We start from the raw sequence: 26,360 nt of genomic DNA on the forward strand, positions 1-26,360 counted from the left end.
CTGTTTCTAGTAAGCGGGGATCTCTGTCCCAGCACTGTGACACCCTTTACCTGTCTGTCTGCTTGGGGGTGCCAAAACATCCCTGCAGCTCTATTTGCCATTCATGCACCTCAAACACAGGAGAGCAGTGCTCTTGCTCATAAAGGGTAGGCAAGGTTCTTTGGGTAGATGTGATATCTTCTATTAGAGCAACTAAAAAGTTGGGGAAAAGTTCTTTGCAAGCTTTCGGGCACAAACACCCTTCCTCAGGCATAGGGAGACTCTGCTGAAGTTATGTGTTCTCCGAGGTAGAAAAGAAACAAATTTACAACAAGCATGTCTGTAAAAATGCAAATGAGTGGAAGTTGGGAAGACAATGGGTAGACATAGAAGGGGAGGAAGGGAAGGGAGGGAAATGTGTGAAGGAATGCAAGTGGTCAGCTGGAAGCGGGTTACCTGGGGTGTCAGATAACAATCTTGCTCATAAAGTGTCTTTATTTTCTCCCCATGAAGACTTTTTACCATCTTTCATTTTCCCTGAGCCCAAGGAAGGGCGTGTGCACCCAAAAGCTTGCAGAAAAAGATTTTTTTTTTGCAATTTCTTAGTTGGTCTAATAAAAGGTATCTTCTCTGAACCAAGAGTTCTAGAGCAGTGTTTCTCAACCTTTTAAGTAGCAAGTACCCCCTAACTTCTAAAAATTGTAATAAGTACCCCAACACTCAATTTTCCAGGGGATTTTATATTTACAGACTAATGTGTGCCATATGGTGGAAGAAGGGCTGTGTATTTAAGACCATGATGTGACAGATGTCTGATCTGGTGTGGGCAGGGTTGCCACCTTTTACACCAAGGGTGCACAACACAAGTATGTACCTGGGCTAGAGGTGATGTTGGCCAAAACTAGAAGGGCTGAATTATTACTGGGAAATTTAAAGCACCACACGATGCACGGTGCACCATATTTTTTGCCATAGTTTTGAGAGGAGGAAGGGGCAAGAGAGAAAGGAAAAGAGGGTGAGAGAGAGAGAATGTTGGGATACCCACATTCCCTGGCCTGTGTCTCACGTACCCTCAGGGATATGCATACCACAGGTTGAGAAACTGTGGTCTAGAGTTTTGCATTTCTTGCTCGTAAAGCACATTTGAAACAACGCTGAGTAGGTGGAACCACTCCATGCTATTGGCTCCACCTAGGGGCAAGATTCCTGTAAGTCTTCACAGCAGTTTATTGTCCTGCAATAAACTCTGCAATGCTACAGTGCCTGCAACAGTGCAAGCCTGAAAATGCTGGTGATACAAAGTGCCATTCCTTTCTATTGGATTTCCTATGTTGTGTAGTCTTTTCCCCAATCTTCTTCATTCTGTATTTCCACTGAAGTCAGCTTGAAATTGGCCATCCCTATAGTACCTGGGTTTGGAGAACATGCTTGCAGTGATGAAGTACACTAGGTAACATCTCATGGACAGTCTAAAGGCAATCTGAAATTATATCACTGGTGCTACAGGTATGCAGACAACTATTAGTATTGAGAAATAAGATTCTAATTTACACAAAGCTCACCTGGAGAAATGATGTAGCTGGGAATTAGAGTCTGTGGGAAGAGCTCTCCAGGATTTGAATTACACTTTGATTCTTGGGGGTCTGCAGAAAAAATTAGGCTGCCCATCAGGATGCCCTAATAAAATTGGAGACCCCCCCAGGTTATGATTTTCAAATCTTACAGGGGGCTCTCATCTCTTATGGGGGAGCTCAGCCTTCCTCACTCCCCAAGCTCCCCCATAATTCAAATCCTGGAGCTCTTCTTGAACTATTCCCACCAAATCCTGCACTCCATGATGCATCCAAGTGTTTTTGGTGGGGACAGCATTTTTACTCAGACAATCTAAACTTGTGCATTTTGTTTTTATTAACACCTTTTTAGCTCAAACACCTGACAAAAAATTAGGAGAAATGTTTTGTTGTGAAAAATTTTGTGCTGTACTCTTTCCATGTGAGGTCTAGTGGTCTCATTGAGTTGTGGTAGCCTCCCTATGGCTGCACGACTGTTGAAGACACCCACAAGACTTCTTGGTCTTTCCTTGCCATAACATATGCCCATTTAGCTTCTAGCTTCACAAGGAGGATGCCCCCTACATCAAGTTTGCAAGGACATCCTCAGAAGCCAGCTGCACATCTGTATTCCTCAGTGCTCACACTCAAAAATCTTTCTTTGGCTAGATAAGGGATTCGAGGGGCATAGAATCATAGAGAAGTAGGGCTGGAAGAGACCTCTAGACATCACCAATCCACCCCCTGCTTCCAAACCATCCAACCCATCCTATACAAATCCATAATCTAATCTTTTAGTAAAACTACAGTCGACCCTGACACAAAACAAGACATAACACCTGAACCTGCCACAGGTTAAGCAGCAGGACCAAGGAAGCTAATGTCCTGCTTGTGTAAAAGGTTGATAAAATATACTCAAGAGATCCCAGGTTGAGGGCCAGGCCCCTTCCTCCCCCGCAACTATAGAGGAAGGAAAAGCCCCCACAGTCCATACCAATCTGACCACAGAGGAGTGTACTCCATGCAGTAGTGCGGTGCTGTCCAAGTGTTGGCCCACAGGTGCATTCAGACCCCAAGAGCTTAAACTGTGGCTCTGGAGCTCCCAGTCCAGAGGCCTCTCCCCCCACTCTTCCTGATACTACTGGTGGAGTCTCTGGGCTTTCCCTCCTTGCTTCAGCTTCCACTGTCTGCCCCCACCCTGGAGGCGGGGCAGCATAGTCTGTGGGGCCAAGGGGTACCACAGCTGAGAAGGATAGGGAGATATAGGACGCCACGACTGCACAGTGGAGGGGGCGGGGCACCCATGCATGGCACAGGAACGTCAGCATGATGCAGTAGGGAAGGCCCATGAAGGACCTGGGTGGGAAGAGGGAAATAGGCATGCGGTACAGCACACAGCCTGGATGGCATGCGGTCCAGAGGGTGCACATCCCATGTGGTGTGTAGTGGGTGTGGTATATGGAATGTTCCTTTAAGGGGCCAGCAGTGGGATGACCCAGTCTCTCCCCCTGATGCCCTGTGGGCTGGTTTGTGGAGGTGGGTAGTTGTAGTTCTCCCTGCAAGCTGTAAGCATATGAGTTGCTGAATCCTGTTCCTAATAAAGATAAAGCTGTTTACTGCCTCACTGGTATCTACTGAATGCTGACTCACGGACAGAACCGCAAAGGTATGGAGGTCTGAGTGAGTACTCCATCCCGGAAACCCAATGGCATAGAGCAAACATTATAGTGGGGGAACTGTGATTCCCAGCCACTCAGAAGTTGGACAGGCCTGCAGTTGTGAATGGGATGGGAAGTGACAGGCCCTCTGAACTAAGAACAACACTAATCATTTTTGTCTATTTTTGCATTTGGACTCAGAACTGCACACTCATGATGTGCATTCATGACTGCACACTCATTTTGCCCACTCATAATGTGTGAGCAAAATATTGATGTGAGCATTCTGGTGATCGGATAAAAGCAGACCATTAGTGCTATGATAAACATAGATTGCTGTCTTTACAGAAACACACCACTGAAACTGATTCAGCATCAGTGCTGTCAAAGAAAAATGCAGATGAACAACTTGCAAATGGAAAATATGTCTTAGTGACATTTCAGCTTGAAAAGGTTTCCACCATAGAGTTCTCCTCCCAAATTAACAAGACACCCCAGAGTGCTGCAGGTGTTTGTTTTTCCTTAGGAGAAATACTTTCAGATGTCAAGGAATAAGCTGCATCTCTCTGAGACATGCTATTATCCCACCAGATTCCTTATATATCCACAAAAAACTCTACAGTGATTTCTAGTGTCCCATCCAATATGGATATTTACATTATAAATTTAATCAGGGAATTTTAAACACTTCTACTTTTTGAACAGAGACTGTAGTGAAGCAGCTGTTACTATTCATGATAGTATATAGCATATCCTCATATGGGTTTCTTAAAGGAAAATTAAACATATCACTAAATGGTAAAGTACTTTAGAAATGGGGTTGTTCTGGATTTACTGAAACAGTGAAAACACCTCCATATATTCATCCATGTGGCATTTTCCAGAATGCTATTTTGTCTTCACTTCTAAAATCTTTCCATCCTGTATCACGGTAGTGCATAGGAGTCCCAGGAATAGACCAGGACCTGGTGGGCTAAGCTAGTGAGTCTCAGCTAGGATGCTGCAGCACTCTGGGGTGCCTTGAGATCATTTCAGGGGTACCATGGAGTCTCATGCAGTGTTAGCACTGGGCCAGAGGGCATGTCTAGACAAGCGTGAAGGTGCAGGGATATACATTTCCCATGACACAAAAAGCAGTGGCACTTATTTGTGCTGCTGTTTTTTGTCCCAGGGCATAGCCCTGCATGTGTGCTCCAGGTCACAGCAAATTGACCTGGGTGGGGTAAGAGAGGCTGGGATAAGCACCTGTCCTGGGGGCTTCCTGGGGCAGCAGCAGTGTCAGTCTGGCCAGTTGGAGCCTGGTCAGCAGCCAGGGCAGGCTTTGTTTCTGGTTGTGCATGCTGCTGCCGCATGCACCACACCACTTTTTTAAGCAGTGGGGTTTTTTTACACCAGGAGCTCCCAGTGTCAAATTTTGGTGCCATGCTGCAAATTGGCCGCACAGCAAATAGGTGCTCATGCACTGTGTGAGGTTTGTGGCGCCTCAAAAAGCTTTGAGGCACCGCAAACCACACATGCAGGCTCATCTGACTGTGACCAAAGAGTTCAAATAGAAACCCATGCTAATAGAAGCATTCTGACCTGCTTTGATCTTTCTGAGTTCTTTGCAACAGAATAATTGCTCTATGAGTTCTCTGTAAGCAAAAATCAAGTGAAAGCTAAGAGCTGACATTTTCTAAGGGGTCCCTCGAGTCCAAAAAGTTCAGGAACCCCTGGGCTAGGCAGTGCACAAACACTGCCCCACACTGACTTTGCAGTTGGAGAATAATGTTAATAACATTGTGGTAGAAAAGCTTTGTGTACCAAGCAAAAGCAGCTGGAATGTGTCCAAAATTATGGTCAAGACAAACAGTGAAAGCAAGCTCTAAAACTCAGGATTGGGTCAATGATCGCTTTCTTAGAAAGGTTTTCAAGTTCATGCTTGGCCATGCTGCATCTACTCACTGCTACTTTGATTCCAGTAGAAATGCTGCAGATGAAGTATGCTCCTGTCACTGAGAAGAATCCCCTCAGTTCTGCTACTCAGTTCAACATGCAGAGGATGCTTGTTAATGTTGGTGTGTCAAGACAAATCCTCAGTTTGAGTCAACATTAGTGAAACTAAGACACCATGCACCATCTGAGGACTGGGATCCAATATTCAATTTGGCCAGGAGTAAGTCTGAAAAACTAAGATGGTTTAAAAGTATTTATTCTTTTTATAAACTGTATTTATTAATGAATCCAAACTTATCAAGTAACAGCTTTAACATCTAAAGAGACATGAGTGGCACAGGGCCTGTCTGCAGACAGGATCAGACCCACAGACCAACTCTGCATGCTGGATCCAGCGTGTGTCCTGGAGTGGTTGGAGTGAGCACTGCATCTGGTACAGTTTTGCTCTGGCTGCTCCAGGGTTGTGCTGCACATGGCGGCTGCTCTGGAGCTGCGTTGCATGCAGCAGCCACTCCAGAATGCAAGTTAGAGCAGGCACCATGGGTGACAGGTGGGTCCATCTGGCATGCATCTTATGCTGCCTGTCAGTCAACTCCAAGACCCATGGGTAATGCCAGGGTCTGGGTAATAGGGTTCCACCAGCCAAATCTGGTCAGTGGGCCATATCTTTGACATTCCAGCCCTAAGGTATAAATAAGGGCAGCTATTTACCCTCTTCCATCCACAATGTTCCCTAACCTCTGGCCATGTCCCCAGAAGAGGGTCTTGTGCTCTTTTCTTCTCTTTCTTTCAGTCTTTAACAGCTTCTATACATTTCAGTCAATTTAATCTTTTGTGTTTCTTCATCTCCATATGTAACCTGCTTAATATGTCATCCCCTCCCTTTCCCCAGAACTCTGCATAATACTACGTTCTACCCATCTCTGCTTCTAGATTTTGAATGCATTCCAAATTTACTCTTAACTGTTAGTTTACAGAACTAACACTCGCCTTTAGTCAGGGCTAGATTAATGCAGAGGCAAACTAGGCACATGCCTAGAGCCCTAAGTGAAGAAGGGGTTCAGTTGTGCTTATTTTACATATTATAATCATTGAGTGAAAAAAGTAATATAAATATACAGTATTAAGTACGAGCCCACAAGATTGTTTGCCTTGGACCCACTGAAGGGTTAATCTGGCCCTGCCTTCAGTATTCAAAAAAATTTCTTAAACTTTCTGGGGCACCTGAACACACCACGGGTTTTAATCCTCATTAAATTAAATAAGTTTATAAAATTTAAATTTGTTATTTTGGAGTGTTGCATAAGTGTTTGTATGCACTAGGTTTTCGAACAAATTAAACCCAGTCCCTGGCCAGCGCTGCAGGAGAGCAGGATGGTCCAGCACTGCTCCCCTGGCCCAGGGCCCCCCACCCCCTGCCCATGCTTGGCCAAACAACTGTGGAAACAGGGAGCCGGCAAACCACACACACAAAGAAAAAAAAAGCAGAAGCAGAAGCAATTTGAAGGGGTGAACTACAAAAAAGTCACAGCACCATGTGGTGGACAAAGAGACTCATTACACATCTTTGAATACCTTTGTGTTCACACGCAATGAATCCATGGATGCAACACTTTAATTCCCAACAGGCCAAACTAAACTATGTCTGAGGAGTTTTAGTTTAATGCATCAGAAAGGCTTTTAAAGCATCCAGAAATCCACTCATGCAAACAGTTACACAGTTGCAGCACACCAAAAGGCAAAAAATGTGGTGTGTACAAAGGCTCCTGGTTGGGAGAAGTTTCTTTTTCAGCAAATCAAAGAATTACCTGCAGTTTTTTAATTAAGCTTCTTTTGTCTTTCTCCCTTATAGAACACTGGCTTGATAAGACAACTTCTCAGTTACTAAAGCTTCTCACACTTTTTGAAACCCATTGATGATTCTAGGAGTTTCCTGCCTCTTCCAGACATTTGCAATTGTAATTCTTGCAGCCACTAGGAGAGGAGTGAAGCAGGGGTACATGCACCCAACCAGGGCCTCCAACCCACAACCCTGAAACTGAGCCTCATGCACTACCTAGCGAGCTAGCCAAGCACCCTGGAGTGATTGTGAAATATGACTTTGTGTGTGTTTTCTGTTATCAGCCTAAAAACCAAATTGAATCCACATTTACACTGGAGCCTACTTACACGGTCACAGCAATGTGAAGGGATGTGTAGCTGCTACCCCCAGGTGGAGGGGCCATGCTGTTAATGAGATGCAGTGTCACACATCTGTATACAGTTAAACTTACACACATGTGCCAAACACACAGACTACTAAAGTGGAACTGTCAAGTGCTGCCAAATTGGGAAGAGGCTGGATGAGGCCTGCGTGCTACAGAGCAAGGTATGTGTTGGCTCTAGCTTCAACCAGACATACTTACCCTGGCTGGTAGGTACTATTGCATTCTGAGGCCCCTCTCTCATGATTAGGTTGTCCTTGACTTAGTCTCATTCATGTGCATCAATTGGTTTTCCTACCAGTGCAATTACCTGCCCCTTCACTTCCCTTCAACAAACACTGATGTTGAGATCCAGCACTATTTTAAACTGGGTCCTTCATTTATTAACCAACACAGTGTCCAATGACCAAGGAGGGGAGCACTCCATACTGATGGGGCCCCTGGGCATTCATGGGCACAGTCTCAGGAATGATCTGCCAGGACCGCTGCCACCTGTCCTTTCTGTGGTTACACATGTAGATCAGCTGAGGCTTGCTCCTCTCCATGCTGGGCACAGTGGGAGGCCAGTAGGGAACATCATTAGCCAGCACTGGAGTCTCTGCTCTGTTATCTCACTAAGCCTGTAACTATTCATTTTGCTTCCAGCCAGGCCTAGGGTGGCCATCGAGGTACCTCAAGAATAGAGGACAGTTGCATTTAGTGTAACTGTCCTGACCACCGTGAACATTGCATGCCTCCGAGGCTGGGGGGGCATGGCAAACTCCCAGAGGTGGTGGCAGTGGTGGCAGGTGGCGGTGGTGGCGAGTGGGGAGCTCGCACAGGCAGCTGCAGTGGTGTCGGCGATGGGGGCAGGCCGAGCAGGGAGCTCCCACAGGTGGCCATGGCGATGTCAGCAGTGGAGGTGGAGGTGCCGAGTGGTGAAAAATAGAGGGCATAAAGGCGTCTGGTTTCATAGCAATAGAGGACAGAGGACCAGAAAACTGGGCTGTCCTCCATAAAACCAAATGAATGGCCACCCTAGCTAGAGCTCCAGACTATTCCTCCTGCAGCTGGCACAGACTCCTGGATTCACTCCCACTTATGTCATCATAAGACTACTGCTGTTAACACTATTCTTGTTCTCTCCTGTTTCATTTCACTACACTGGGTGTTGCTATTGAAACACCTTCCTTTTGTCACTGGGCCGTTGTTTGACTACTCAAACAGCCTCCAGTTTTAAAGAGCAAGTCAGCTGAAGGTTCAGCTCATTGGCTGTTTGGTTTGGTTTGAAACTCTAGAGAGAAAGCAGGAAGAAAAACATAGTGAAAACTAGTGGACCAAGTTAACAATGCAAGGCCACAGAAACCAGTGTCATGGCACCAGACATAGCTTCTCCTACAAGATCATGTCTATGTGTGCTATTAATGTGCTGTAAGTTTACTGTGAAGTAAAATAATTCACAGTAAGCTTTCCTCAGGAGCACATCAGCATATGCTTGTCAAGAGCAAATTTGCTCCCAACAGGAGCAGTTTAGGGCAGGGCTACTCCTGCCCTGCTCTGTCCTCCTATAGCAGCCATGGGGAGCTCTAGGCTCCCCCAGGTGCCAGGACCAGCTGGCAGGGGCACCAGGGTCAAGCCTGGGCTCAGGGAGTGGAGGGCTCCTAGCACCAGGGCAGCTGCCTCCCAGCCCCACAACCCAAACAGCAGATTGGGGCATGGGGCTGAGAAACTGGCACCCCCGCAGCAGCTGTTTCCCAGCCCTGGACCCCAATCACCATCTACACGTGTGCAATATTTAGTATGCAATAGATTAGTCTACTGTGCAGTTCGCTACTACCTGTAGTAGATACAGGTAGTAGGTTAACCATGCAGTAGCTACTGTACAGTAGCACACATATAGACAGCTGCTTGGGGGAGCAGACAGTTTCCTAACCCTGCACCATGTAGACAGTATTGCTTTACTGCACAGTAGATTAGCTTGCTGCACAGTAAAGCAGCTTGTAGACACACCCACAGGAGAGGAAAGCTGTACGCCAGCATTAGGGAAATAACTCCTCTCGAGGTCCAGTGGTGAGAGGGCAGCTTCATTCCTTTGTATTTAGGGGTCTCTCTGCAAAAGAGATGATGATTCTTCTCTTGAATTTTAAAGCCTACCCAGAACTCCTCAGCCCACAGTTGTGCAGGAGGTCATGCAGGTGTTAAATGGACTAGGAAAACTCAATTGTAAAACTGCTGCTTTAGTTTTAAAAAAGAAGAATTTTTTAATTGATACGTTATATGTTTTTGTAAACTGCTATAAATGTAACCAGATACTCCATGAACACATTTTTAGGAATACTTCTGTGCATGTTTATCCACAGTACAACCTATATGACATATTAGTTGAAAACCAAAAGGCTCATGATTTATAACATGGTTCATGACGCTGGTCCCAAGCAGTCAACAGAATTTCAAGCCATGGTGTCCCCACAGGCCAGCACTTTTAAGTAAGTGTGTGTATTCCAGAGACCCACCACAAGGAAGCCGCATTAGCATTAGGAGCTAATTACCCCCCACTTGTGACTGGAACCAGGTGCTCGTCACAACTGCTATATAGCAAAGACAAGAGTGTCCTAGGACACTCCAGAAATTTATGTTCAGATGAAGCATAGAGCCACCTTGTCCAGCTGTACCCCATGGACGGTAGGGCCAAACCAGTCATGTGTAACCAGCCAAGAGAGGGGGCAATAGGGCTTCTCAGCTATATAGATATTGGGTGATGTTTACTGGACATTTAAGGCTGATGCAGAAATAGGAATCATTGGAACTGGGAAAGAAAGGTGCTACTCAATACTCAGCTGTGAGAGTGAAGAGGAAGTTGAAATGTAGTAGATGTATTGGTTCACTGTGACTTGAAAAAGAGTCAGCGCTGTGGGGGACTGAGCACTATGCATACTATATCTTATTCAGATGGGCTATGCTAACCTAGCTTTGTAGTAGGTTCCCACTGGCGTATTTGACATCTTGGGTCTTGGCCTGGTCCCAGGTACTATAGGCATGCTCAGTGTAGGCTGCAGTCAATCAACTCTGTAGTTAGATCCCATGATTATGTGCTAGTTCTGGCAGCAGTTTAATGATAGGCAAAATATTTAATGAGGTTTTTGTGGTCTAAGAGACTAGAAAAGGACCTTGAATTTCAAACTAAGAAGTTCTTCTGGTCCAAGGGAATTTGGAATTTGAATTTCAAAGTATCTGCATTTTGAATTATCTATATTGTAAAGCATATATTTCAGTTGGGGAGTGACAATAGTTTCACAGTATCCAATACTTCGAATTATCTGATATTGAACTAATGAGGTTTTTCTTTTCCAAGCCTGAATGAAGGTAGGCAGGGCTAACCTAGGCAAAAGACTTATAAATCCACACAGCCAGGAAAGCTGGTGAAAGAAGAGTATTATGCTGGGAAGTTTTTATGGGATTTGTTATTGGAGGATTCATACTTCTTGGATTTGTCATTGGAGGATTCATACTCCTGACAAGCAGGGAACCATTGTGCCTAATTGATGGAGGCAGGACTGATTTGGGCAAAAGGCTTAAAGAAAGTAAGTGGCCAGTGACCTGGGAAATCCATATAGCAGACAACAATAAACCTGGGGGTTTAGAGGGATTTTTTTCCTTTTCTCTTCAGAAGCAGAGGTAAGGAAGTGAAGATAAGGATGTCTACTGAAGCAGCAACTGAGGTGAGGGAAGGAATGGAAGGAACAGGAATGGAGGAAAACCTGTTAATATCTGGGGAAAAATGACCTGAAAAGGAGATAAGGAAAGATGTGGTCATGAAGACAAGGAAGAGCAAACTTAGAGCAAAATTTCTTGTTATTAGTTCTACAGTGAACAACCTTGCCCTTTGTACTATTTCTATGACTCCATCCCACCAGGTCAGCTACTTTTCCCTGTATAATATTTTGGCCCTCCTTAGTGCTAGCAATAGTAAATGTCATCTCCAAATTTCATTTGCTTTTGGTTCTTGCACCAAGGTCACTAATGAAAATATTAAAGAGGATTGCCATAAGACAATCCCCAAGGAACACACTAGAAATTTATTTCCATCTGGATAACTGTCCTTTCAGCACAGCACACTGGAGTCTTCCCTTAGCCTACCCCTTACCTACCTGAAAGTTCTAATATTAATCCTCCTCTTCTCTGCCCAAATAACAAAGGGAAAGTAATTATTTAAAATCAAGAGTTCCCAAAGACTTCCCATTATTATTCTGTCTCCATTATGCAAGGCACTATGCAAATATATAAGTAGATATGATTATCATGGAGTATGCAGCCAAAATAAAGATAAGGAGGAAATATTGTGCAACAAATAATTGTATAAAAGAGAAACAAGAACAACAAGATGGCATACAATTGACCAATTGCCATGGTGTAAAGAACCTATGTTATACTTGGTCATTTCAAATAGACCAGGAGACCATAACAGCTTCCCCTAATTATTATTATTATTATATAAAATATACTCTTCTAATAATGTATGAACGGAGAGGTCAGACTTTTCTGCAAAAGATAATCAATGGTATAATGTCACTACATATAAGGCAGAGAAATTACATTTCCCATATAATGTGAACCCTTTTCAATTTGCTCCTAATCAGATCTGACCAGTAGCCCAGTTCACATATCAAGAATTAAGTTTTGCTCACTATTAACTTTCCCTTCGGTTTCTCCATTTTATGCTGCTGCTACATAATCAAGTCTGTAATTTAGTATTACCACAAGATGGCATTTTTGAGCACATTTGAAATGTTTTTTTCTAACTCACTATATCATTGAAGACCTTTGGGAGGGTGGATTTTGTTTGTTTGATTTATTGATTAAATGGTTCCTTCAACTCTTAAATAATAGAAATTTAATTATTTTAGGAACACTATTTGTCTGAAAAATTGCTCATTCAGATTCATAAGTTTTTTACTTTTTAATTAGAATTCCTTAGAGCATTATTAAATATTCTTCTTGGTCACAGATCCCCTTTAAACCTTGTAATTGGCCTATGGATGTAAATATATGTAATTTAATGGGACTAGATTTTTAAATAATTAATATGTTAAATCTTATATTTTAAAATTCCCAAAATACTAAAATTTATAGCTACATAGCTATGGATTCATTTTTACTAGTTTTTGCTATAGACATGGACATAGCCATAGACTATCTTGAACCTAAGATGTGGATGAAGGTGCAAGAGTGATAAATCCTGGGATTGCAGATTTGTAGTTTCAAATTTCTTTATTTTTCGAGCTTCTACCACTTCTATTCAGAGCCTCAGCAGCAGCATATTCTAGCTAAAACAATACCCCCATTTATTAAAAATGTGGACGCTTGACATTGCTGATAAACATGATGGAGTAGCTGGGCGTCCAAGATATTTCATCAGAATCTAAGGACAAAAACAAATTTCCAGGCCCTGATTTTTGGGCTCTGGCCAAGCTTGTTATGGAAGCCAGGCATAGGCTGCCATGGTTCCCACTGCTTTACCTGTGGCAGGGTAGTGTTAAGAAGATAACTTCATAACTTGAAGTAACTTTCGCTTCATGTCCACAAGGGCCATGAAGGGATCTGAAGACTGCTGGACAGACCACTGGCTTGTACGCTCAGTGATGAACATCTGCCTGGCACCAAGACACCGGAAGACCCAAAGGCCACCTGGAGACAGCTGAACGTCACAGCTTTGAAGGACCTTGGACAGTAGGAGGAGTTCCAGGCTCAGTTGTATAGTGCACTGGAGTAAGTCCCTACTACTCCAGTGCACTATAGATGCTAATGACATCTCCATCCAGGCACACTGGGAGCAACTCAAGTCTGCTGTCCAGGACACCTGCACCCAGACTATTGGGTTCGCATTACATACAACTCCTGAGCTGGATCTAGCCTGTGAAGAGGTTTGATCTGGCCTGGAAAGAGGTTAGATCTTGGCCTAGGATGGTTCAGAGGATCAGGCAGCATGCAACTGTGCCTAGCCATTGGCCTCTCTGTAGCACGCTCTTCAGACTCATTAGCAGACTTCCCTGCTGCTCTTTGTGGGAGTGCTTACTGTTGCTGCAGAGAAACTGGTGTCTACAGTGAGGGAAGCATAAGCAATTTGAGCTCTGTAGGAGCCAGAGAGCCAGGTTGCAAACTCCTCCAGCTGGGGCAGCAAAATGTTGCCAATTCTTGCTAGAGTACAAGGTATTTCCATGCAAGGGGCTCTGTCTCTGCCAGGAAGCTCTGAGACGGGATTACAGATTTTCTTAAGAATCTCTCCTCAATAAATAACAAGACTGCTGAACCTAAACGCTGTTGTTTGTCTCTTCCCATGGCATGTGCTGCACAACCTTGCTCTTTTTTGCTAGTATTCATATTTCTGAAATCCTTTCACTTCCTGTAGAACAGCTAACCATGCAAGGCATATGCCAAGTGTCTATTGGTGGTAATGAAAGAACAGAGTGTATGAGCCATGACAGGACTGCAGCTCCACTATGTCTGATCCACAGTGAATGGCTTACTCATCTTCAGTAGGACCCTGACATCCACTTGAAGGAAAATTGTGGAGTTTTTAAAGAACAAAGTACAAGGGGAGCCCCAGGAAAAATTAACATGAACAGAAACATTTTCATTTCTCTTTCATGCAATCTTCCTTTCTAAATGTCAGTGAAAAGTTCCTTTGTGGTTTCAAATACACTTTTTTGCCTGCACAGAAATTCCAGCACACAAGTTTGTGGTAGTGCATAACAACCCAAAAGTGGATAGTGGCTACAGGAGCCAAAGGAAAGGGAAAAATAGAAGAACAGGGAAACTGCAGACATAGTGAAAACTGAACTCAAGAAGCAATTTTAATTTTTACATCTATGTTCTTTATTACAACCCCAAAAAATATTCAAAAGTACCTTTCAGACATTTAACATACAGTCAAATGGTAGAGAAGGATGGCACCTTAAAGACTAAGGGTGCATCTATATATCTAGTTAGCATGGCGAAATAAATTCCTATACAGCTTGCACCAGTTTTTTGCTTCCAGGCCCAGCATCTTCACATGTGCCGGGGACTGCAGCACACTGAGCTGGGGCAGAGCAGCCCTGGCTGGCAGGGAGCTTAGGGGATCAGCCTTCCAGTCTGGGGCTTATCTGCCCTAGCTCAGTGTGATGTGGAGGGGGTGGCTGGAGCATAGTTTCGTAGTTTCTAGGGTCAGAAGGGACCTGAGTAGATCATCTAGTCCGACCCCCTGCCATGGCAGGAAAGAGTACTGGGGTCAAACGACCCCAGCAAGGTGTACATCTAGCCTCCTCTTAAAGACCCCCAGGGTAGGAGCCAGCACCACTTCTCATGGAAGTTGGTTCCAGATCCTAGCCGCCCTGACTGTGAAATAGCGCCTCCTAATATCTAGCCTAAACCTACCCTCTGCCAGCTTGTGACCGTCAGTCCTGGTCACTCCTGGCGGTGCTCGGGGGAACAGGGACTCCCCCAATGCCTGCTGATCCCCCCTGACTAGTTTGTAACAGGCCACTAGATCCCCCCTCAGCCTTCTCTTGTGGAGGCTGAACAGGTTCAGGTCCCGTCGCCTCTCCTTATAGGGCCTGCCCTACTGTCCCTTGATCATGTGAGTGGCCCTCCTCTGGACCCTCTCCATGTTGTCCACATCCCTCTTGAAGTGCGGCGCCCAGAACTGGACACAGTACTCCAGCTGCGGCCTGACCAGTGCCGCATAGAGGGGGAGTATCACCTCCTTGGACCTGCTCGAGATGCATCTGTGGATGCATGACAAGGTACAGTTGGCCTTTCTGACATAAGTGTGCTCGAGTGCTAGGGCTAGCCAGCAGGCAGCCACCACTCTGTAGCACCCTTGTGCCTCAGCCACCCCAGTCACCATCTACATATGTGTTACAACAGCATAAATTACTCTGCCATAGGATAGGATAGTACTGCCAGACACAAGTACTAAGGCAGAGTTAATTAGTTTACAGCATCCTAATAGTGTTGCATGTGTAGACAGTGATGTTTTATGCTGGAGCTAATTAGGTAACTGCAGTAAAGCGCATGTGTAGACCTGGATTTGTTTTCTCAGAGACCTTTCTCAAATGCCTATGGTTTCCTAGAAGGGGGTCCTAGCATTGTTTGGCTTCAAGGTTTAAAAGTGCTCTCCAAACTTCAAGAATTTTTTAATTTTGATGCACACTAATAGTCTTATCATAAAAATTATTTTAAGCCCATGTTCAAATCCTCACCACCTAGAAAGCTCTTAAGAAACCTAAAATAGTTTTCTGTCCATCCAGTGAAGGAAGGTAGGAATGGGAAGTCCAAAGAACAGGTGACTTTTATGATTTTCAGGGCCATGGAAGAAAAGGGGAAAAACAGCTAAAAAAGACTTTTGGGTAAAAAGACGCCTAACTAATCGATTCATTGTGGCACCTTGTTGGCTGTCTCAGGATGTTGAAAAAGCCCCTTAGGGATGATTTGATGGTCAGACCCACGCTAGGAACGTAACAAGAATGTATAAATATAAGAGATGTCAAAATTGTTTTCCTGAATTAAGGTGTAGCTTCCTAAGCAGCTTGGAAGTTGACAGTCAAAGAATGTGGAAAGTGAACTGAAATGGTAATGCACTGATAATGCAAGAGAAAGAAATAATATCTAGTTGACTGCATTCATGTCTGAGCCTGTGACTGGATGGTTCAAAGAATAACATATGTTTAAAGATGTATGTTTTCAAGATACGTATAGGTTTGTGTGTCCTGGCACTTATCCCTGCTATCAGTCGAGTTGACATAATTACACGATAGATAGACCACCTAACTGACAGTGAATAAAGGCTATTTGGTTTGTATTTGTTTTTTTACTCGCTGGCAAACCTGCAGCAAGTGGAACTGGAAGAAGGGTCCCTGGAAGTTGCAACATACCTGAGAGACAAGCTAGTTTCTCTGGCATCTAGAATATCACTGATTGTGTGACCATGTGCTATTCAAAATATATAGGAGTAACATATAGTGGGGAAATGTGGAAGTTGGGGAAGACTAAAACTGTAATGGGAATGCAGCCCTCAGTGATATCCTCCTAAGCTGTGATGAGGAAGAGTGGATACACAGGTGTCATTTTTACATAAGCAGCACATTTTGACATGGCTGCCTTGTCATCTGCTCAAAGATATCATGCAACTGACATGATACAGTAAAGAGATGGTATCTAGAAAAGGTGTTTTCTTCTAATACTTTATTCATTTTCACTAAATCACCAAAAAACAGGAAATGTGCTACTAGAACCAAAAAGCAGTAAACAGAAAATGAAAGAGGGAAAATCTTGTGAACATGAAAATGATGAAAGAAATGCTTAAATACTTAAATTCAGAGACATGGATGGAAGACACAGCTCTCCACTAAAGACCTGGAACAAATTTCAGCCTCACAAGTTCTGTGTCCAAAGACAAGGGAGCAGACAAGATCATCCTCATCACCATGTCTACTATGCGTTTGCTGCACATTTGCCTTATACTGCTCTTCTCCACTGAAATCTCATCGCAGCACTGTGATTTGCTTAGCTTCCAGCAGAAGAAACTAAACAAAGATAGCTTAGAGCTCCTGGAGAAAATGGGGGGAAATTTTCCCTTTCAATGCTTCAATGAAGGGATTGATTTCAAGTCCATGCAAGATGTTCTCAAGCTCCAATCATCCCAGAAAGAGAATGCAAAGTTGGCAATTCAGAACATCCTCCAAGAGATCTTCACAGTCTTTAGCAAAAACCTCACACAAACTGCCTGGGATACGATTTCCATCATTACCTTCCAAAACAAACTTCACCAGCAAATTGAGAGACTGGAAGCCTGTTTGGGTTCCCTGAAGGAGAAGGATGGAACCAAGATGGGAAGTGATGGTTTAGTGCTCACCAAGCTGAAAGTCAAAAGATTTTTCCAGGGAATATACAATTTCTTGGAAGAGAAGCAGTATAGCCAGTGTGCCTGGGAGATCATCCACATGGAAATAACCAGATGTTTTCTGTTTGTTGACCAACTCACAAAGAGTCTTTAAAACTAAGGTATAGTACCAACATTTTTTGTACAGACTGCCTGAATTAGCATTATACAGGTGAGAAGAGAAAATCAATCATGTTGTGACTTCTTGTTTCTAAGGCCTAATACCTCTTCATGTAGTTTCTGGCTGAACCGATTGAGTTGTAACTTAATTTAGATGCAGGGACATCAACCCTTTCCTTTCCTCTGCTGGAACTGATCGATAATTAAATGAATTAAGTACTGTTATCATGATTTTTAATAACTGTCACAAGAAGTTCTTCTCACAATTTAAGCCTTAGATGCTTCATTCAGACACTTAAAATATGAGCAACCTTTCAGAAAACCAATAAAATTGTTATGCCTAGGAAAAGATATTTTCATACAATTTTGAAACACAAGTCATTGTATTCCTTTGTGCTTGAACCGTTTCTCTTTTTTCATTCCAGCTCAAGGCTATTGCACCTACCAGTGCTAAGAAAACAGCCGAATGAAACTATCTTGCACTTGAATCCATTCTGACTGCCAACTCATCCATGGTGACTAAATTTTTAGAGTCCTTCACAACACTTTTGGTTATACAACTATGAAGTGGAACCTGCACATCATCCATTGTATATCAAATACTGTATTGTAGTTTTTAAAATAGAAGAAAGAACTCATAGCTGAAGAGCCAGAAAACCCTGACACATTTTGGAAGGATGAAACGCACCTTAATGGCTTTCAGCATTTTATGTATACTGTATATAGGGGCTCTTTTGTACTTTTCTGATAAAATAATCGCTTAACTGTAACATGCATTGTCATTTTCCTACAATATCAGATGAGAGAGAGACTTCTAGCAGTCCCAAGAGATTCTCATCCCTACAGAATACCAATAAGTGAATGCTAATATTGCAATGAAGAGGACTTTTCAACATTTTCTACACCCTGTAAACCCTCTTTGAAATAGTAACTAAACTGAGTGAATCTTTACATGTGAAGTCAAGTATGGTGAAATTTTATACATCTATCAATCAATCTATCGTTACTACTTATCATCTTCCTGTATTGAGGATATATACTTTCAACTAATTTTGCTGGAGTTTATGCCTATATGTATATTACATAACAACTGCTTAGTATTTATTTATTTATTCATTTATTTATTGTTGATTATTATTTATAATAGCTATTTAACTTTATTAATAAAGATATTATCTTTACATAATGGGAGCCTAGAGCAGCAATGATTTCCATTAAATACACATTTAGAAACAACCACCAATCTATTAGTAGATAAACCTGTTTTGTGCTCTATCTTAACACCACGACTCAAAAACCTGTGACTGAGGTCTGACTGGCCCTCCAGGCATCCCACAGTGCATCACTCATCAGCCCTCCCCCCTCCTCTGACTCCAGCTTCTGAGTTCTCAGGTCTGGCTGAGCTTCAGCTTGAGTACTTTTCACTTTTCTGCTGGAGCTGTGGCTGTTTTCATTTTCCCTTCTTTTCTAGATGGGAGTTCAATATGCTTCAGTTGCCTGCAACTAACTGAACTCAGAGTGGTGCTTGCCTCAGTTCAATTAACTTCCACTGTCTGCACTTGAGCACAGTCCACAGCATGCCGGACTGATTTGGGGTGTGGGGGGCAGGCTGGGGGAGGATATGGACACTGGCTTCTGGATTCACAAGCTAAGGAAGTACAGGTTGGATTAATGAACTGTAAGGTGGATAGAAAACTGGCTGGATCATTGAGCTAAGAGGGTAGTAATCAATGGCAGAATGTCTAGTTGGCAGCTGCTGTCAAGTGGAGTGCCCCAGAGTGTTGGTCCTAGGGCTGGCTTTGTTCAATATTTTTATCAATGGCTTAGAAGTGGGATGGATCAGCAAGTCTGCAGATAACACCAAGCTGTGGGGGGAGTAGTAGATAGGCTGGAGGGTAGGGTTAGGATTCAGAGAGCCCTTGATAAATTGGAGGATTGGACCAAAAGAAATCTCATGAGGTTTAATAAGGACAAGTGCAAAGTCCTTGCACAATCCCATGCACCAGTACAGGCTGGGGGCTGACTGGCTAAGCAGCCGCTCTGTAGAAAAGGACGTGGGGGTTACAGTGGATAGTAAGCTCAATAGGAGCCAACAGTGCGCCCTTGCGAAGAAGGCTAAAGGCATACCAGCTGCATTAGTAGGAGCATTGCCAGCAGGTCAAGGGAGGTGATTATTCCCCTCTATTTGGCACTGGTGAGGCCACATCTGGAGAACTGTGTCCAGTTTTGGGTACCCCGCTACAGAAAGGAGGTGAACAAATTGGAAAGATTCCAGCAGAAGGCAACAAAAGTAGCTAGAGCAGTGGTCTGCAACCAGTCGATTCTGATTGACTGGTTGATCTCGAAGTCTTTTTTAGTTGATTCTGGGCTGCACTTGGGGCAGGCAGTGGCAGTGCTGAGAGAGATTCAGGGGGGCTACAGCAAATATTTGGGTGGCTCCAGCCCCCCATAGTCCCACTCCCAGCACCACCACTGCCTGGCCCAAGTGCAGCGTGACCCAGCCTCCACCAGGAACAGCCCAGCCCACAACTGCAGCCTGCACCACTCCATATGCAGATCCAGGGGTATGCACCGCCCCCACCCCTCCGGTCTTCCCAAGGTGCATGCCCCCTCCTCCCCACTAGGGCTGAGGCCTCAATCTGCATCCCCTATGGCCCTTTTTCCTCCCCCCATCCCTTCCCCCACAGACTTACATGCTGGGGAGGGGGTGTGCCCCAAAATATTTTTTTCTCCCTCTGCCTTGATCTTCCCCCTCCTTCTCTCCCCACAGACTTACCTGCTGGGCAGGGGAGTGGGAGTGGCCATGCAAGGTAGATCTTGAGTTGCTTTTAAATTCCAAAAGAGATCTGCTACTTAAAAAGGTTGGAGACCACTGGGCTAGAGGGCCGGTAGGCCCTTATGAGGAGAGGCTGAGAGAACTGGGCTTATTTAGTTTGGAAAAGAGAAGGATAAGGGGAGATTTGATAGCAGCCTTCAACTCCCTGAAGGGTGGTTCTGAAGAGGATGGAGCTAGACTGTTCTCAGTGGTGGCAGGTGACAGAACAAGGAGCAGTGGTCTCAAGTTGCAGCAAGGAAAGTTTAGGTTAGATATTAGGAAAAACTCTCTCACTAGGAGGGTAGTAAAACACTGGAACAGGTTACCCAGAGAGGTTGTGGAATCTCCATCCTTGGAGGTTTTGAAGCCCCAGGGAGACTAAGCCTTGACTGGGATGAAATAGCTGGGGTTGGTCCTGCTTTGAGCAAGGGGTAGGACTCATTAGTTGACCTCCTGAGGTCCTTTCCAACCCTAATTTTCCAATTCTATGATTCCCAGGGACTGGGTAACATGCAGCTACCAATGCTTTTTGTAACTCACTTTGCAGCCTCTAAAAATTATCCTAGAAAGCTGCTTAATTAACTTATATTTGGTAAACAAGATTCCCTGCATGGTATGGGGTGGGGCATACAAAGGGGAGATGGGGGTAAGACGTGTAAGCACATGTATCCTGCTCCCCCCTCCAAATTCCTACATAACCCACATTGTATGCCTGGTTTCCTGTTTCAGTTTTCCTTTAGACTACAGGGCATCCAGGAGGAGCAGAACATGTGGAGCAGGGCAGACAGCAGCAGTACAACCTGGAAGTCAAGGAATAATTAACAGGCCAATTAATTGCCTGCTGGAGCACAGATCTGACGGTCATTCTATGACATTAAGTACTCATTGGGCAGTAGCTTGGGTTTCCCATGTGTGGCTAGATTTAGTCAAGCTCACTACAGGTGATCACAAGGTCAGCCATCTCGTGCCACGATACCTGTACACAAAGTTTAGAAATATTATACCCAACTCTCCACTATGCACAAAAAAAGCAAAGTCCTTGAAGTGCTATCTGGTGGTCCATGATACTAGGTGGCCAGCAGCACTGACTAGAAGTACTCAAGGGACATCCTTTGATATAGCTGACAAGAGCAAACGATGCCCCCATAGCATCCTCCTCCTACTCTGCTGGGTGTGTCAACAGCTGGTGCCTGCAAGCAGTGCTAGACCTGCTCTCCGCTGTGGGGGGGAATGGGGGGAGGAGATCCAGCAGGCACACCATTCAAGGCACTGCATCAGGCTATGTTTGAGCAGAATGCCACAGAGACTCCAGCTGGTGAACGTTGCCATTTCAATGGGATTGCCATTTCCTAGAATAACTCCTTCTAGAAAACGATTCCTAGAGAACCACTCAATAAATTACAAAGTCCTACAGTTGACCGAGTTCAGAAGGGTGTCAGGCAGCCTGGGGGTGTCAGGTATGGGGCGTTGGATGCCCAACTCTAGAATTCAAGGGTCTGCGTGACCTGTGCCTCTGGATTTTTTCACTTTCTGTTTAGGGCTGGAGACACTTTTGCTTTCTACTTCCCCTAGAAAGATGCTTGCCTGGTGCACATTGCCTGTGACTGACTGCACGATATGGTGTGTGGGGCTGCCTGAGGACTGTTAGAGGGATTGTGGGGGTGGGACACAATAGGGAGTGCTTGGACTCCGTCTCATGGATTCCTAGAGCCTGAGGGAGCTGGGGCTACCCAAGCTCTCAGCTTTCCAATTCACAATGTTTGTGTACGTTCCCTAGAAAGCTGTCAGTACACTTCAGTTTCCTGCAGCCAAATATAGATCTCTGTGATCATGGTTCCCAGAATACTGTGAAGCTGGCAATGCAGGACAGGGTAGACGCATATAATGTGGGGATGCCTTGTGCCATCCAGAACAGCTACTGGGTCAGTTGCAGCATGATGGTGTCAGGGAAAACGTGCTGCTTTTGCAATTGCAAGGGAGAATGGTGCTGGGCACTGTAAACCTCTAACTGCCTCTACCCCAGAAATGTGACTACAACTAAAGCTGCACCCTACCCTGTTCATTTGTCACCTCACTGCCCCCACCCCTCCCCAGGACCAAAGAGCATGCTCTGGGAACTGGGAAGGTTAAAGGAAAAGAGCTAGTGGGGTCAGACCAGTGCACCACCAGATTATGCCTGGCATGCAATGGGATCACACCTGCAAACTGATCCCACGCACCAACCCTTTATGGGATGCAGTCAGTGAGCCAGCTCCATGCTTCTCCTCCAGCCTGTGGGACCAAAAGCCTGTGCACCACTGTTTTAATATGTTGAAGACTCAGAGCCTGTGATTCCATATTAAAAGCTGCTAACTGTTGTGGACTCTCCACTCCAGCATGCAAGGCAGCCCCACCTTACATCTAACCTTGCATGCCTTTTGCTAGATTGTTTCTTCTACTACATTGCTAAGTTGGGTGCAGCAGTTGACTGTGTTGGAAAAAACTAGGTTGCATTCTTAACGACCAACAGTCAAGCTTACGTGCATCCTGCACAAACCCCTCTCCCCAGCGTTCAAACATTTGCATGCCATCAGGCTTGCATTCATCTTCCAACACCACCTAGTTAAGTTTACATATACCAAGACACTGTTCACCATCAGATACATACTATCCCCTCTACCATCAAGTTTTCTGTACAGCATCTATCTTGTTAAAAATAGTATGAAGGAAAACAAAATCACCATTAAATTTAAGATTTCAAAATAGCTTGGGAATACCCACTGAAACAGATCGGGAAAGGATCCACCTCTCTACCAAGAATGGCATAAATAGACAGATCGGTCAATGCAGGAGGCACTGCCAAGGAAAAAGAAAAAACATGCCAAAGCCTACATTTGCAGATTACTTATCAAAAAGTAATAAAGAGAAGCTAAACAAACATGGCCCCCAAATTCCTGCATGTGTGAAGACAAGTGTGCACGAACATTTACCTTGCCTGGCCATCTGGCTTTGGAGAAACAATAGGACATTTAGACAGAGGTAGCTGAGACTGAGGGAGATTCATTTGATGATGGGACTTATATCTGCAGGAGAAGGAACTACAGGAGATGGGGAGCTCAAGGAGAAAAGATGAAAATGGTGTGGAGGAGGAGATCAAAAGAGGCTATGTGGTTTCAACTGGAATCACTGAAATAAAAATGAGATCTGAAGAGTAGGGAGATCTTAGCTGCCTTCCATCTCAACAGTCCTGTTTGGAATAGAACTGGGGTGCCAAACTCATCCAGGCCCCTTGGGCCAGATCCACACAGTGGGGTTTCTTGCAGGTCACATCCAGCTCAGGACATGGGAAGGCAGCTACAGCCACTACAGCGGCAACAGCAGTGGCTACCACAGCAGCCACCATGGTAGCCACTGAAGTAGTAGTAGCAAGCAGCCATGGGCCAGGCAGCTGCTTACTGTGGCAGAGGCAAGCAAGTGGCAGCAGACCAGGTGGCCACAGGGCAAGTGGGACTGTTGCACAGCCTTTGTTCACCTGCCTGCTGCCAAGGGCCTTGTCCACTATGGCCACAGGGTCCCGGATTCAATAAAAGGCCACATGCACCAGTGGCCACATCCCTGGCTTTTAGTAGCCTGCCAATAACCAGTATGCCACATGAAGCAGTTCCATGGGCTACATCCAGCCTGCAGGACATATGCTTGACATTGCTGGAGTAGAGCTAGCAGGGGCTTAGCTACAGCCTAGTGCAAAACTCACTGTCATCCACTGCTAAAAGCAAGCAAACAACTCAAGGATTCAAGGACAACTTTTTTTTATTGCTACCAGAAGGCTTTCATCAGTACAATGGCTCTGAATACAATACCTTCCTCAGGGCTGTGGAGAGAGCTTAAGATCCAGGATAGGTCATTTTGAGAAACAGGAGGTATAACATTTAATAAGACAAGCTTTTAAAGGGTTGACTTTCAGTTAAAAGTTACATAAACGAGAACTTAAGGTATTCTGTGGCTGATAAATACATGTTCCAAAACTGAGAATTATAGAACTGCCCCAAGCATCTAACCAAGCAGTGTTGAGTTCATGCTATGTTTATCAACGTGGAAGGATAAAAAGGAAAAAAAAAAAAAAAAAATGAGTCTGTCACAGAATTTAAGGTTTGTGTTTGATGCACACGTTCCAGCTTTTGAGAGAACTCACCAAAGAGCCAACTGACTGCAAATTTCCTCAGGCAGACATGAAAAACAATGTTTTTATTCAACTGCACTTTTTTTTTTTTTTTTAATCAGTTCAACTGTTTTGGCTTTTTACAATTAAAAAAAAAAAGCATAAGTCTCTTCATGTTGATAGATCAGGATAAATTAATATTTTGTAAGACAAAAGTGCAGTGGCTGTCTACCTTAACGCTTTTCTAGAACGCATTCACACCGCTTTGGCTATTTGCATATGGAGCAATCTGGAGTAATTGTACTTCCCCCCCGCCCCCCCAACTAATCTTTGATTTAAAATCCAGTTTTAAATATCATCACATTTAAACATCAAAGTGCTAACGAAACAAGAGGGGAATTTGTTTGCAAAAGAGGAAAGAAAATTTTTCATGAAGGTCAGAGTACAAGAACAGCATGCACAAGACTTACAGAGAGTTCAAAAGGAACAGCAAGCAGGAAGAGAGGAAGAAGGAAAAGGAAATCAGATCAGATAGACATAGGTTGGCTGGAAAACTTCAAACAATTTTGCACAATCAATGTGAGCTCCTGGACATGGAAGATGGTTACAACACACAGTAGCAGAAAAACAGTGGAACTGACAACACTAGAAAGAAACAATTTTTGCTACTTTTTTTTGTTTGGTTTTTGGGTCTTTTATAGATTTTTTATACTTTTTTGTATTTTTAAACTGCTTAAATATTGGAACTATCATTAGCCGCACAAGAAAAAAAAATTCAAAGAGGGTTTTTTTTTCTGGGCTCCCTTCAGTTCAGCCTGATGAGGTACAGTCCCTTTCCCACCCTGCTTTTAATGTCATTGCCTGATTCCACATGTTTTACAAAGTAGCTTTCCTCTGAATGCCCAAGGAGTTGGTGAACACTTGTAACTACATGACAGAGACAGGCTGTAAAGGTGGGCAAGGGGAAGCATTGCCTTCTTGCCTCGAGACATCTGCACCACAAACAGAGCCCACATTTTCGAGAGCCACTACCTCTGGAGCCATGTCTTCATTGTAGAGCCGCTTAATTCCATCATAGAAGTCGTCCACTTCCATCTCTTCCACTTTGCGCTTGGCAGAGGCTTGCTTGCACCCCGTCGGAGCAGGCAGATGCTGGTAGAACACAGCTGTACCTTTGATTGGCACTTCTGGTCTGCTGTTGTCCTTGGAGAAACCCGGGCCTGGGACAGAGGAGGGATGGTATTTGAACGCTCCTCTGTTACAGGTCACCAGGGTGTGCTTGAGGGGACTGTAGACATATACAGAATTGGGCGGCAGAGAAGACTGCAGGGTGGAAAGATGATGTGCCACAAGCTCCCGACAGTGGATCAGCTGGGAGCTGTCCATCTGGATGGAGAAAACAAGCGAAGACACAGGTATTGCAAAGGAAGATCAGTCAGTTGCTGGTGAGGAAACACAGGACCATAAATCATTCTAGCTCTGGCTCCCTACGTACCCTGATCATCCACGCACATTACCATTTCTTGACAACAAGCTGAATGCAAGGAAAACGACTGACTCATGGACAAATACAAAAACAAATCCTGCTTGAAGGCTGGGATTTGTCAAAGCTGCCCAAGGGATTTGGATGCCGAGTTACCATAACTAGCGGGGACTGTGCGTTCAAGTGCCTTTCAGCTTTGAATCTCACCCAAGGTGCCTGAGAGTCCCATCTTTTATATGTTTGCCAAAGAACATCAGAAAAGGATCAAAACCTTCCACAAAGACTTCCGAGTTAGAGCTGTACACAAGCATCTTCCTCTCCTGCACACACAACAGGAATGCTTCAGGCCTCTTCATGTTACACAGTGCTTTAAGTGCAGGCTCTCATACAGCTGGTGACACTTTTTAGGCATCCCTCTAAATCTTGGAGCACAGAGGTGCAATGAAAACAAAGGATGTACAGTAAATGTAACACTAGCTAGGCAGAGTGGGAAAGAATGCCAAAGTAACAATGATTGCTTAGTTTTAACCTCTTGTGGACAGCCCAACAGAGCTGCCAGCTGAAAGCATCTTTTTGGCTT

At 44.4% G+C, this 26,360-nt stretch overlaps 2 protein-coding genes across 2 annotated transcripts in view; one reads left to right on the top strand and one right to left on the bottom strand.

The window, feature by feature from the left end:
• The first annotated feature begins 16,641 nt into the window (after window positions 1–16,641).
• LOC109301008 (interferon epsilon-like) lies at window positions 16,642–18,407 on the top strand. Its single transcript, XM_019521866.1, has one exon. The coding sequence runs from the start codon at window positions 16,770–16,772 to the stop codon at window positions 17,337–17,339; it is 570 nt and encodes a 189-aa protein (XP_019377411.1). The 5' UTR covers window positions 16,642–16,769; the 3' UTR covers window positions 17,340–18,407.
• A 5,523-nt stretch (window positions 18,408–23,930) lies between these two features.
• CCNI (cyclin I) overlaps window positions 23,931–26,360 on the bottom strand; it is a 35,575-nt gene continuing 33,145 nt past the window's right edge. The window contains exon 6 of the mRNA XM_019522310.1: window positions 23,931–25,683. Within this exon, the coding sequence (XP_019377855.1) occupies window positions 25,225–25,683 (459 nt within the window). The 3' untranslated portion in view covers window positions 23,931–25,224. The remainder of the gene's footprint in view (window positions 25,684–26,360) is intronic.

Source organism: Gavialis gangeticus, unplaced genomic scaffold (genome assembly GCF_001723915.1).
Source record: "Gavialis gangeticus isolate Ggan-Ray unplaced genomic scaffold, GavGan_comp1, whole genome shotgun sequence".
NCBI classification, from domain to species: Eukaryota; Metazoa; Chordata; order Crocodylia; family Gavialidae; genus Gavialis; species Gavialis gangeticus.

Coding starts and splice junctions, on each gene's coding strand:
- LOC109301008 (XM_019521866.1), top strand. CDS start 16,770: ATGTCTACTATGCGTTTGCTGCACATTTGCCTTATACTGCTCTTCTCC.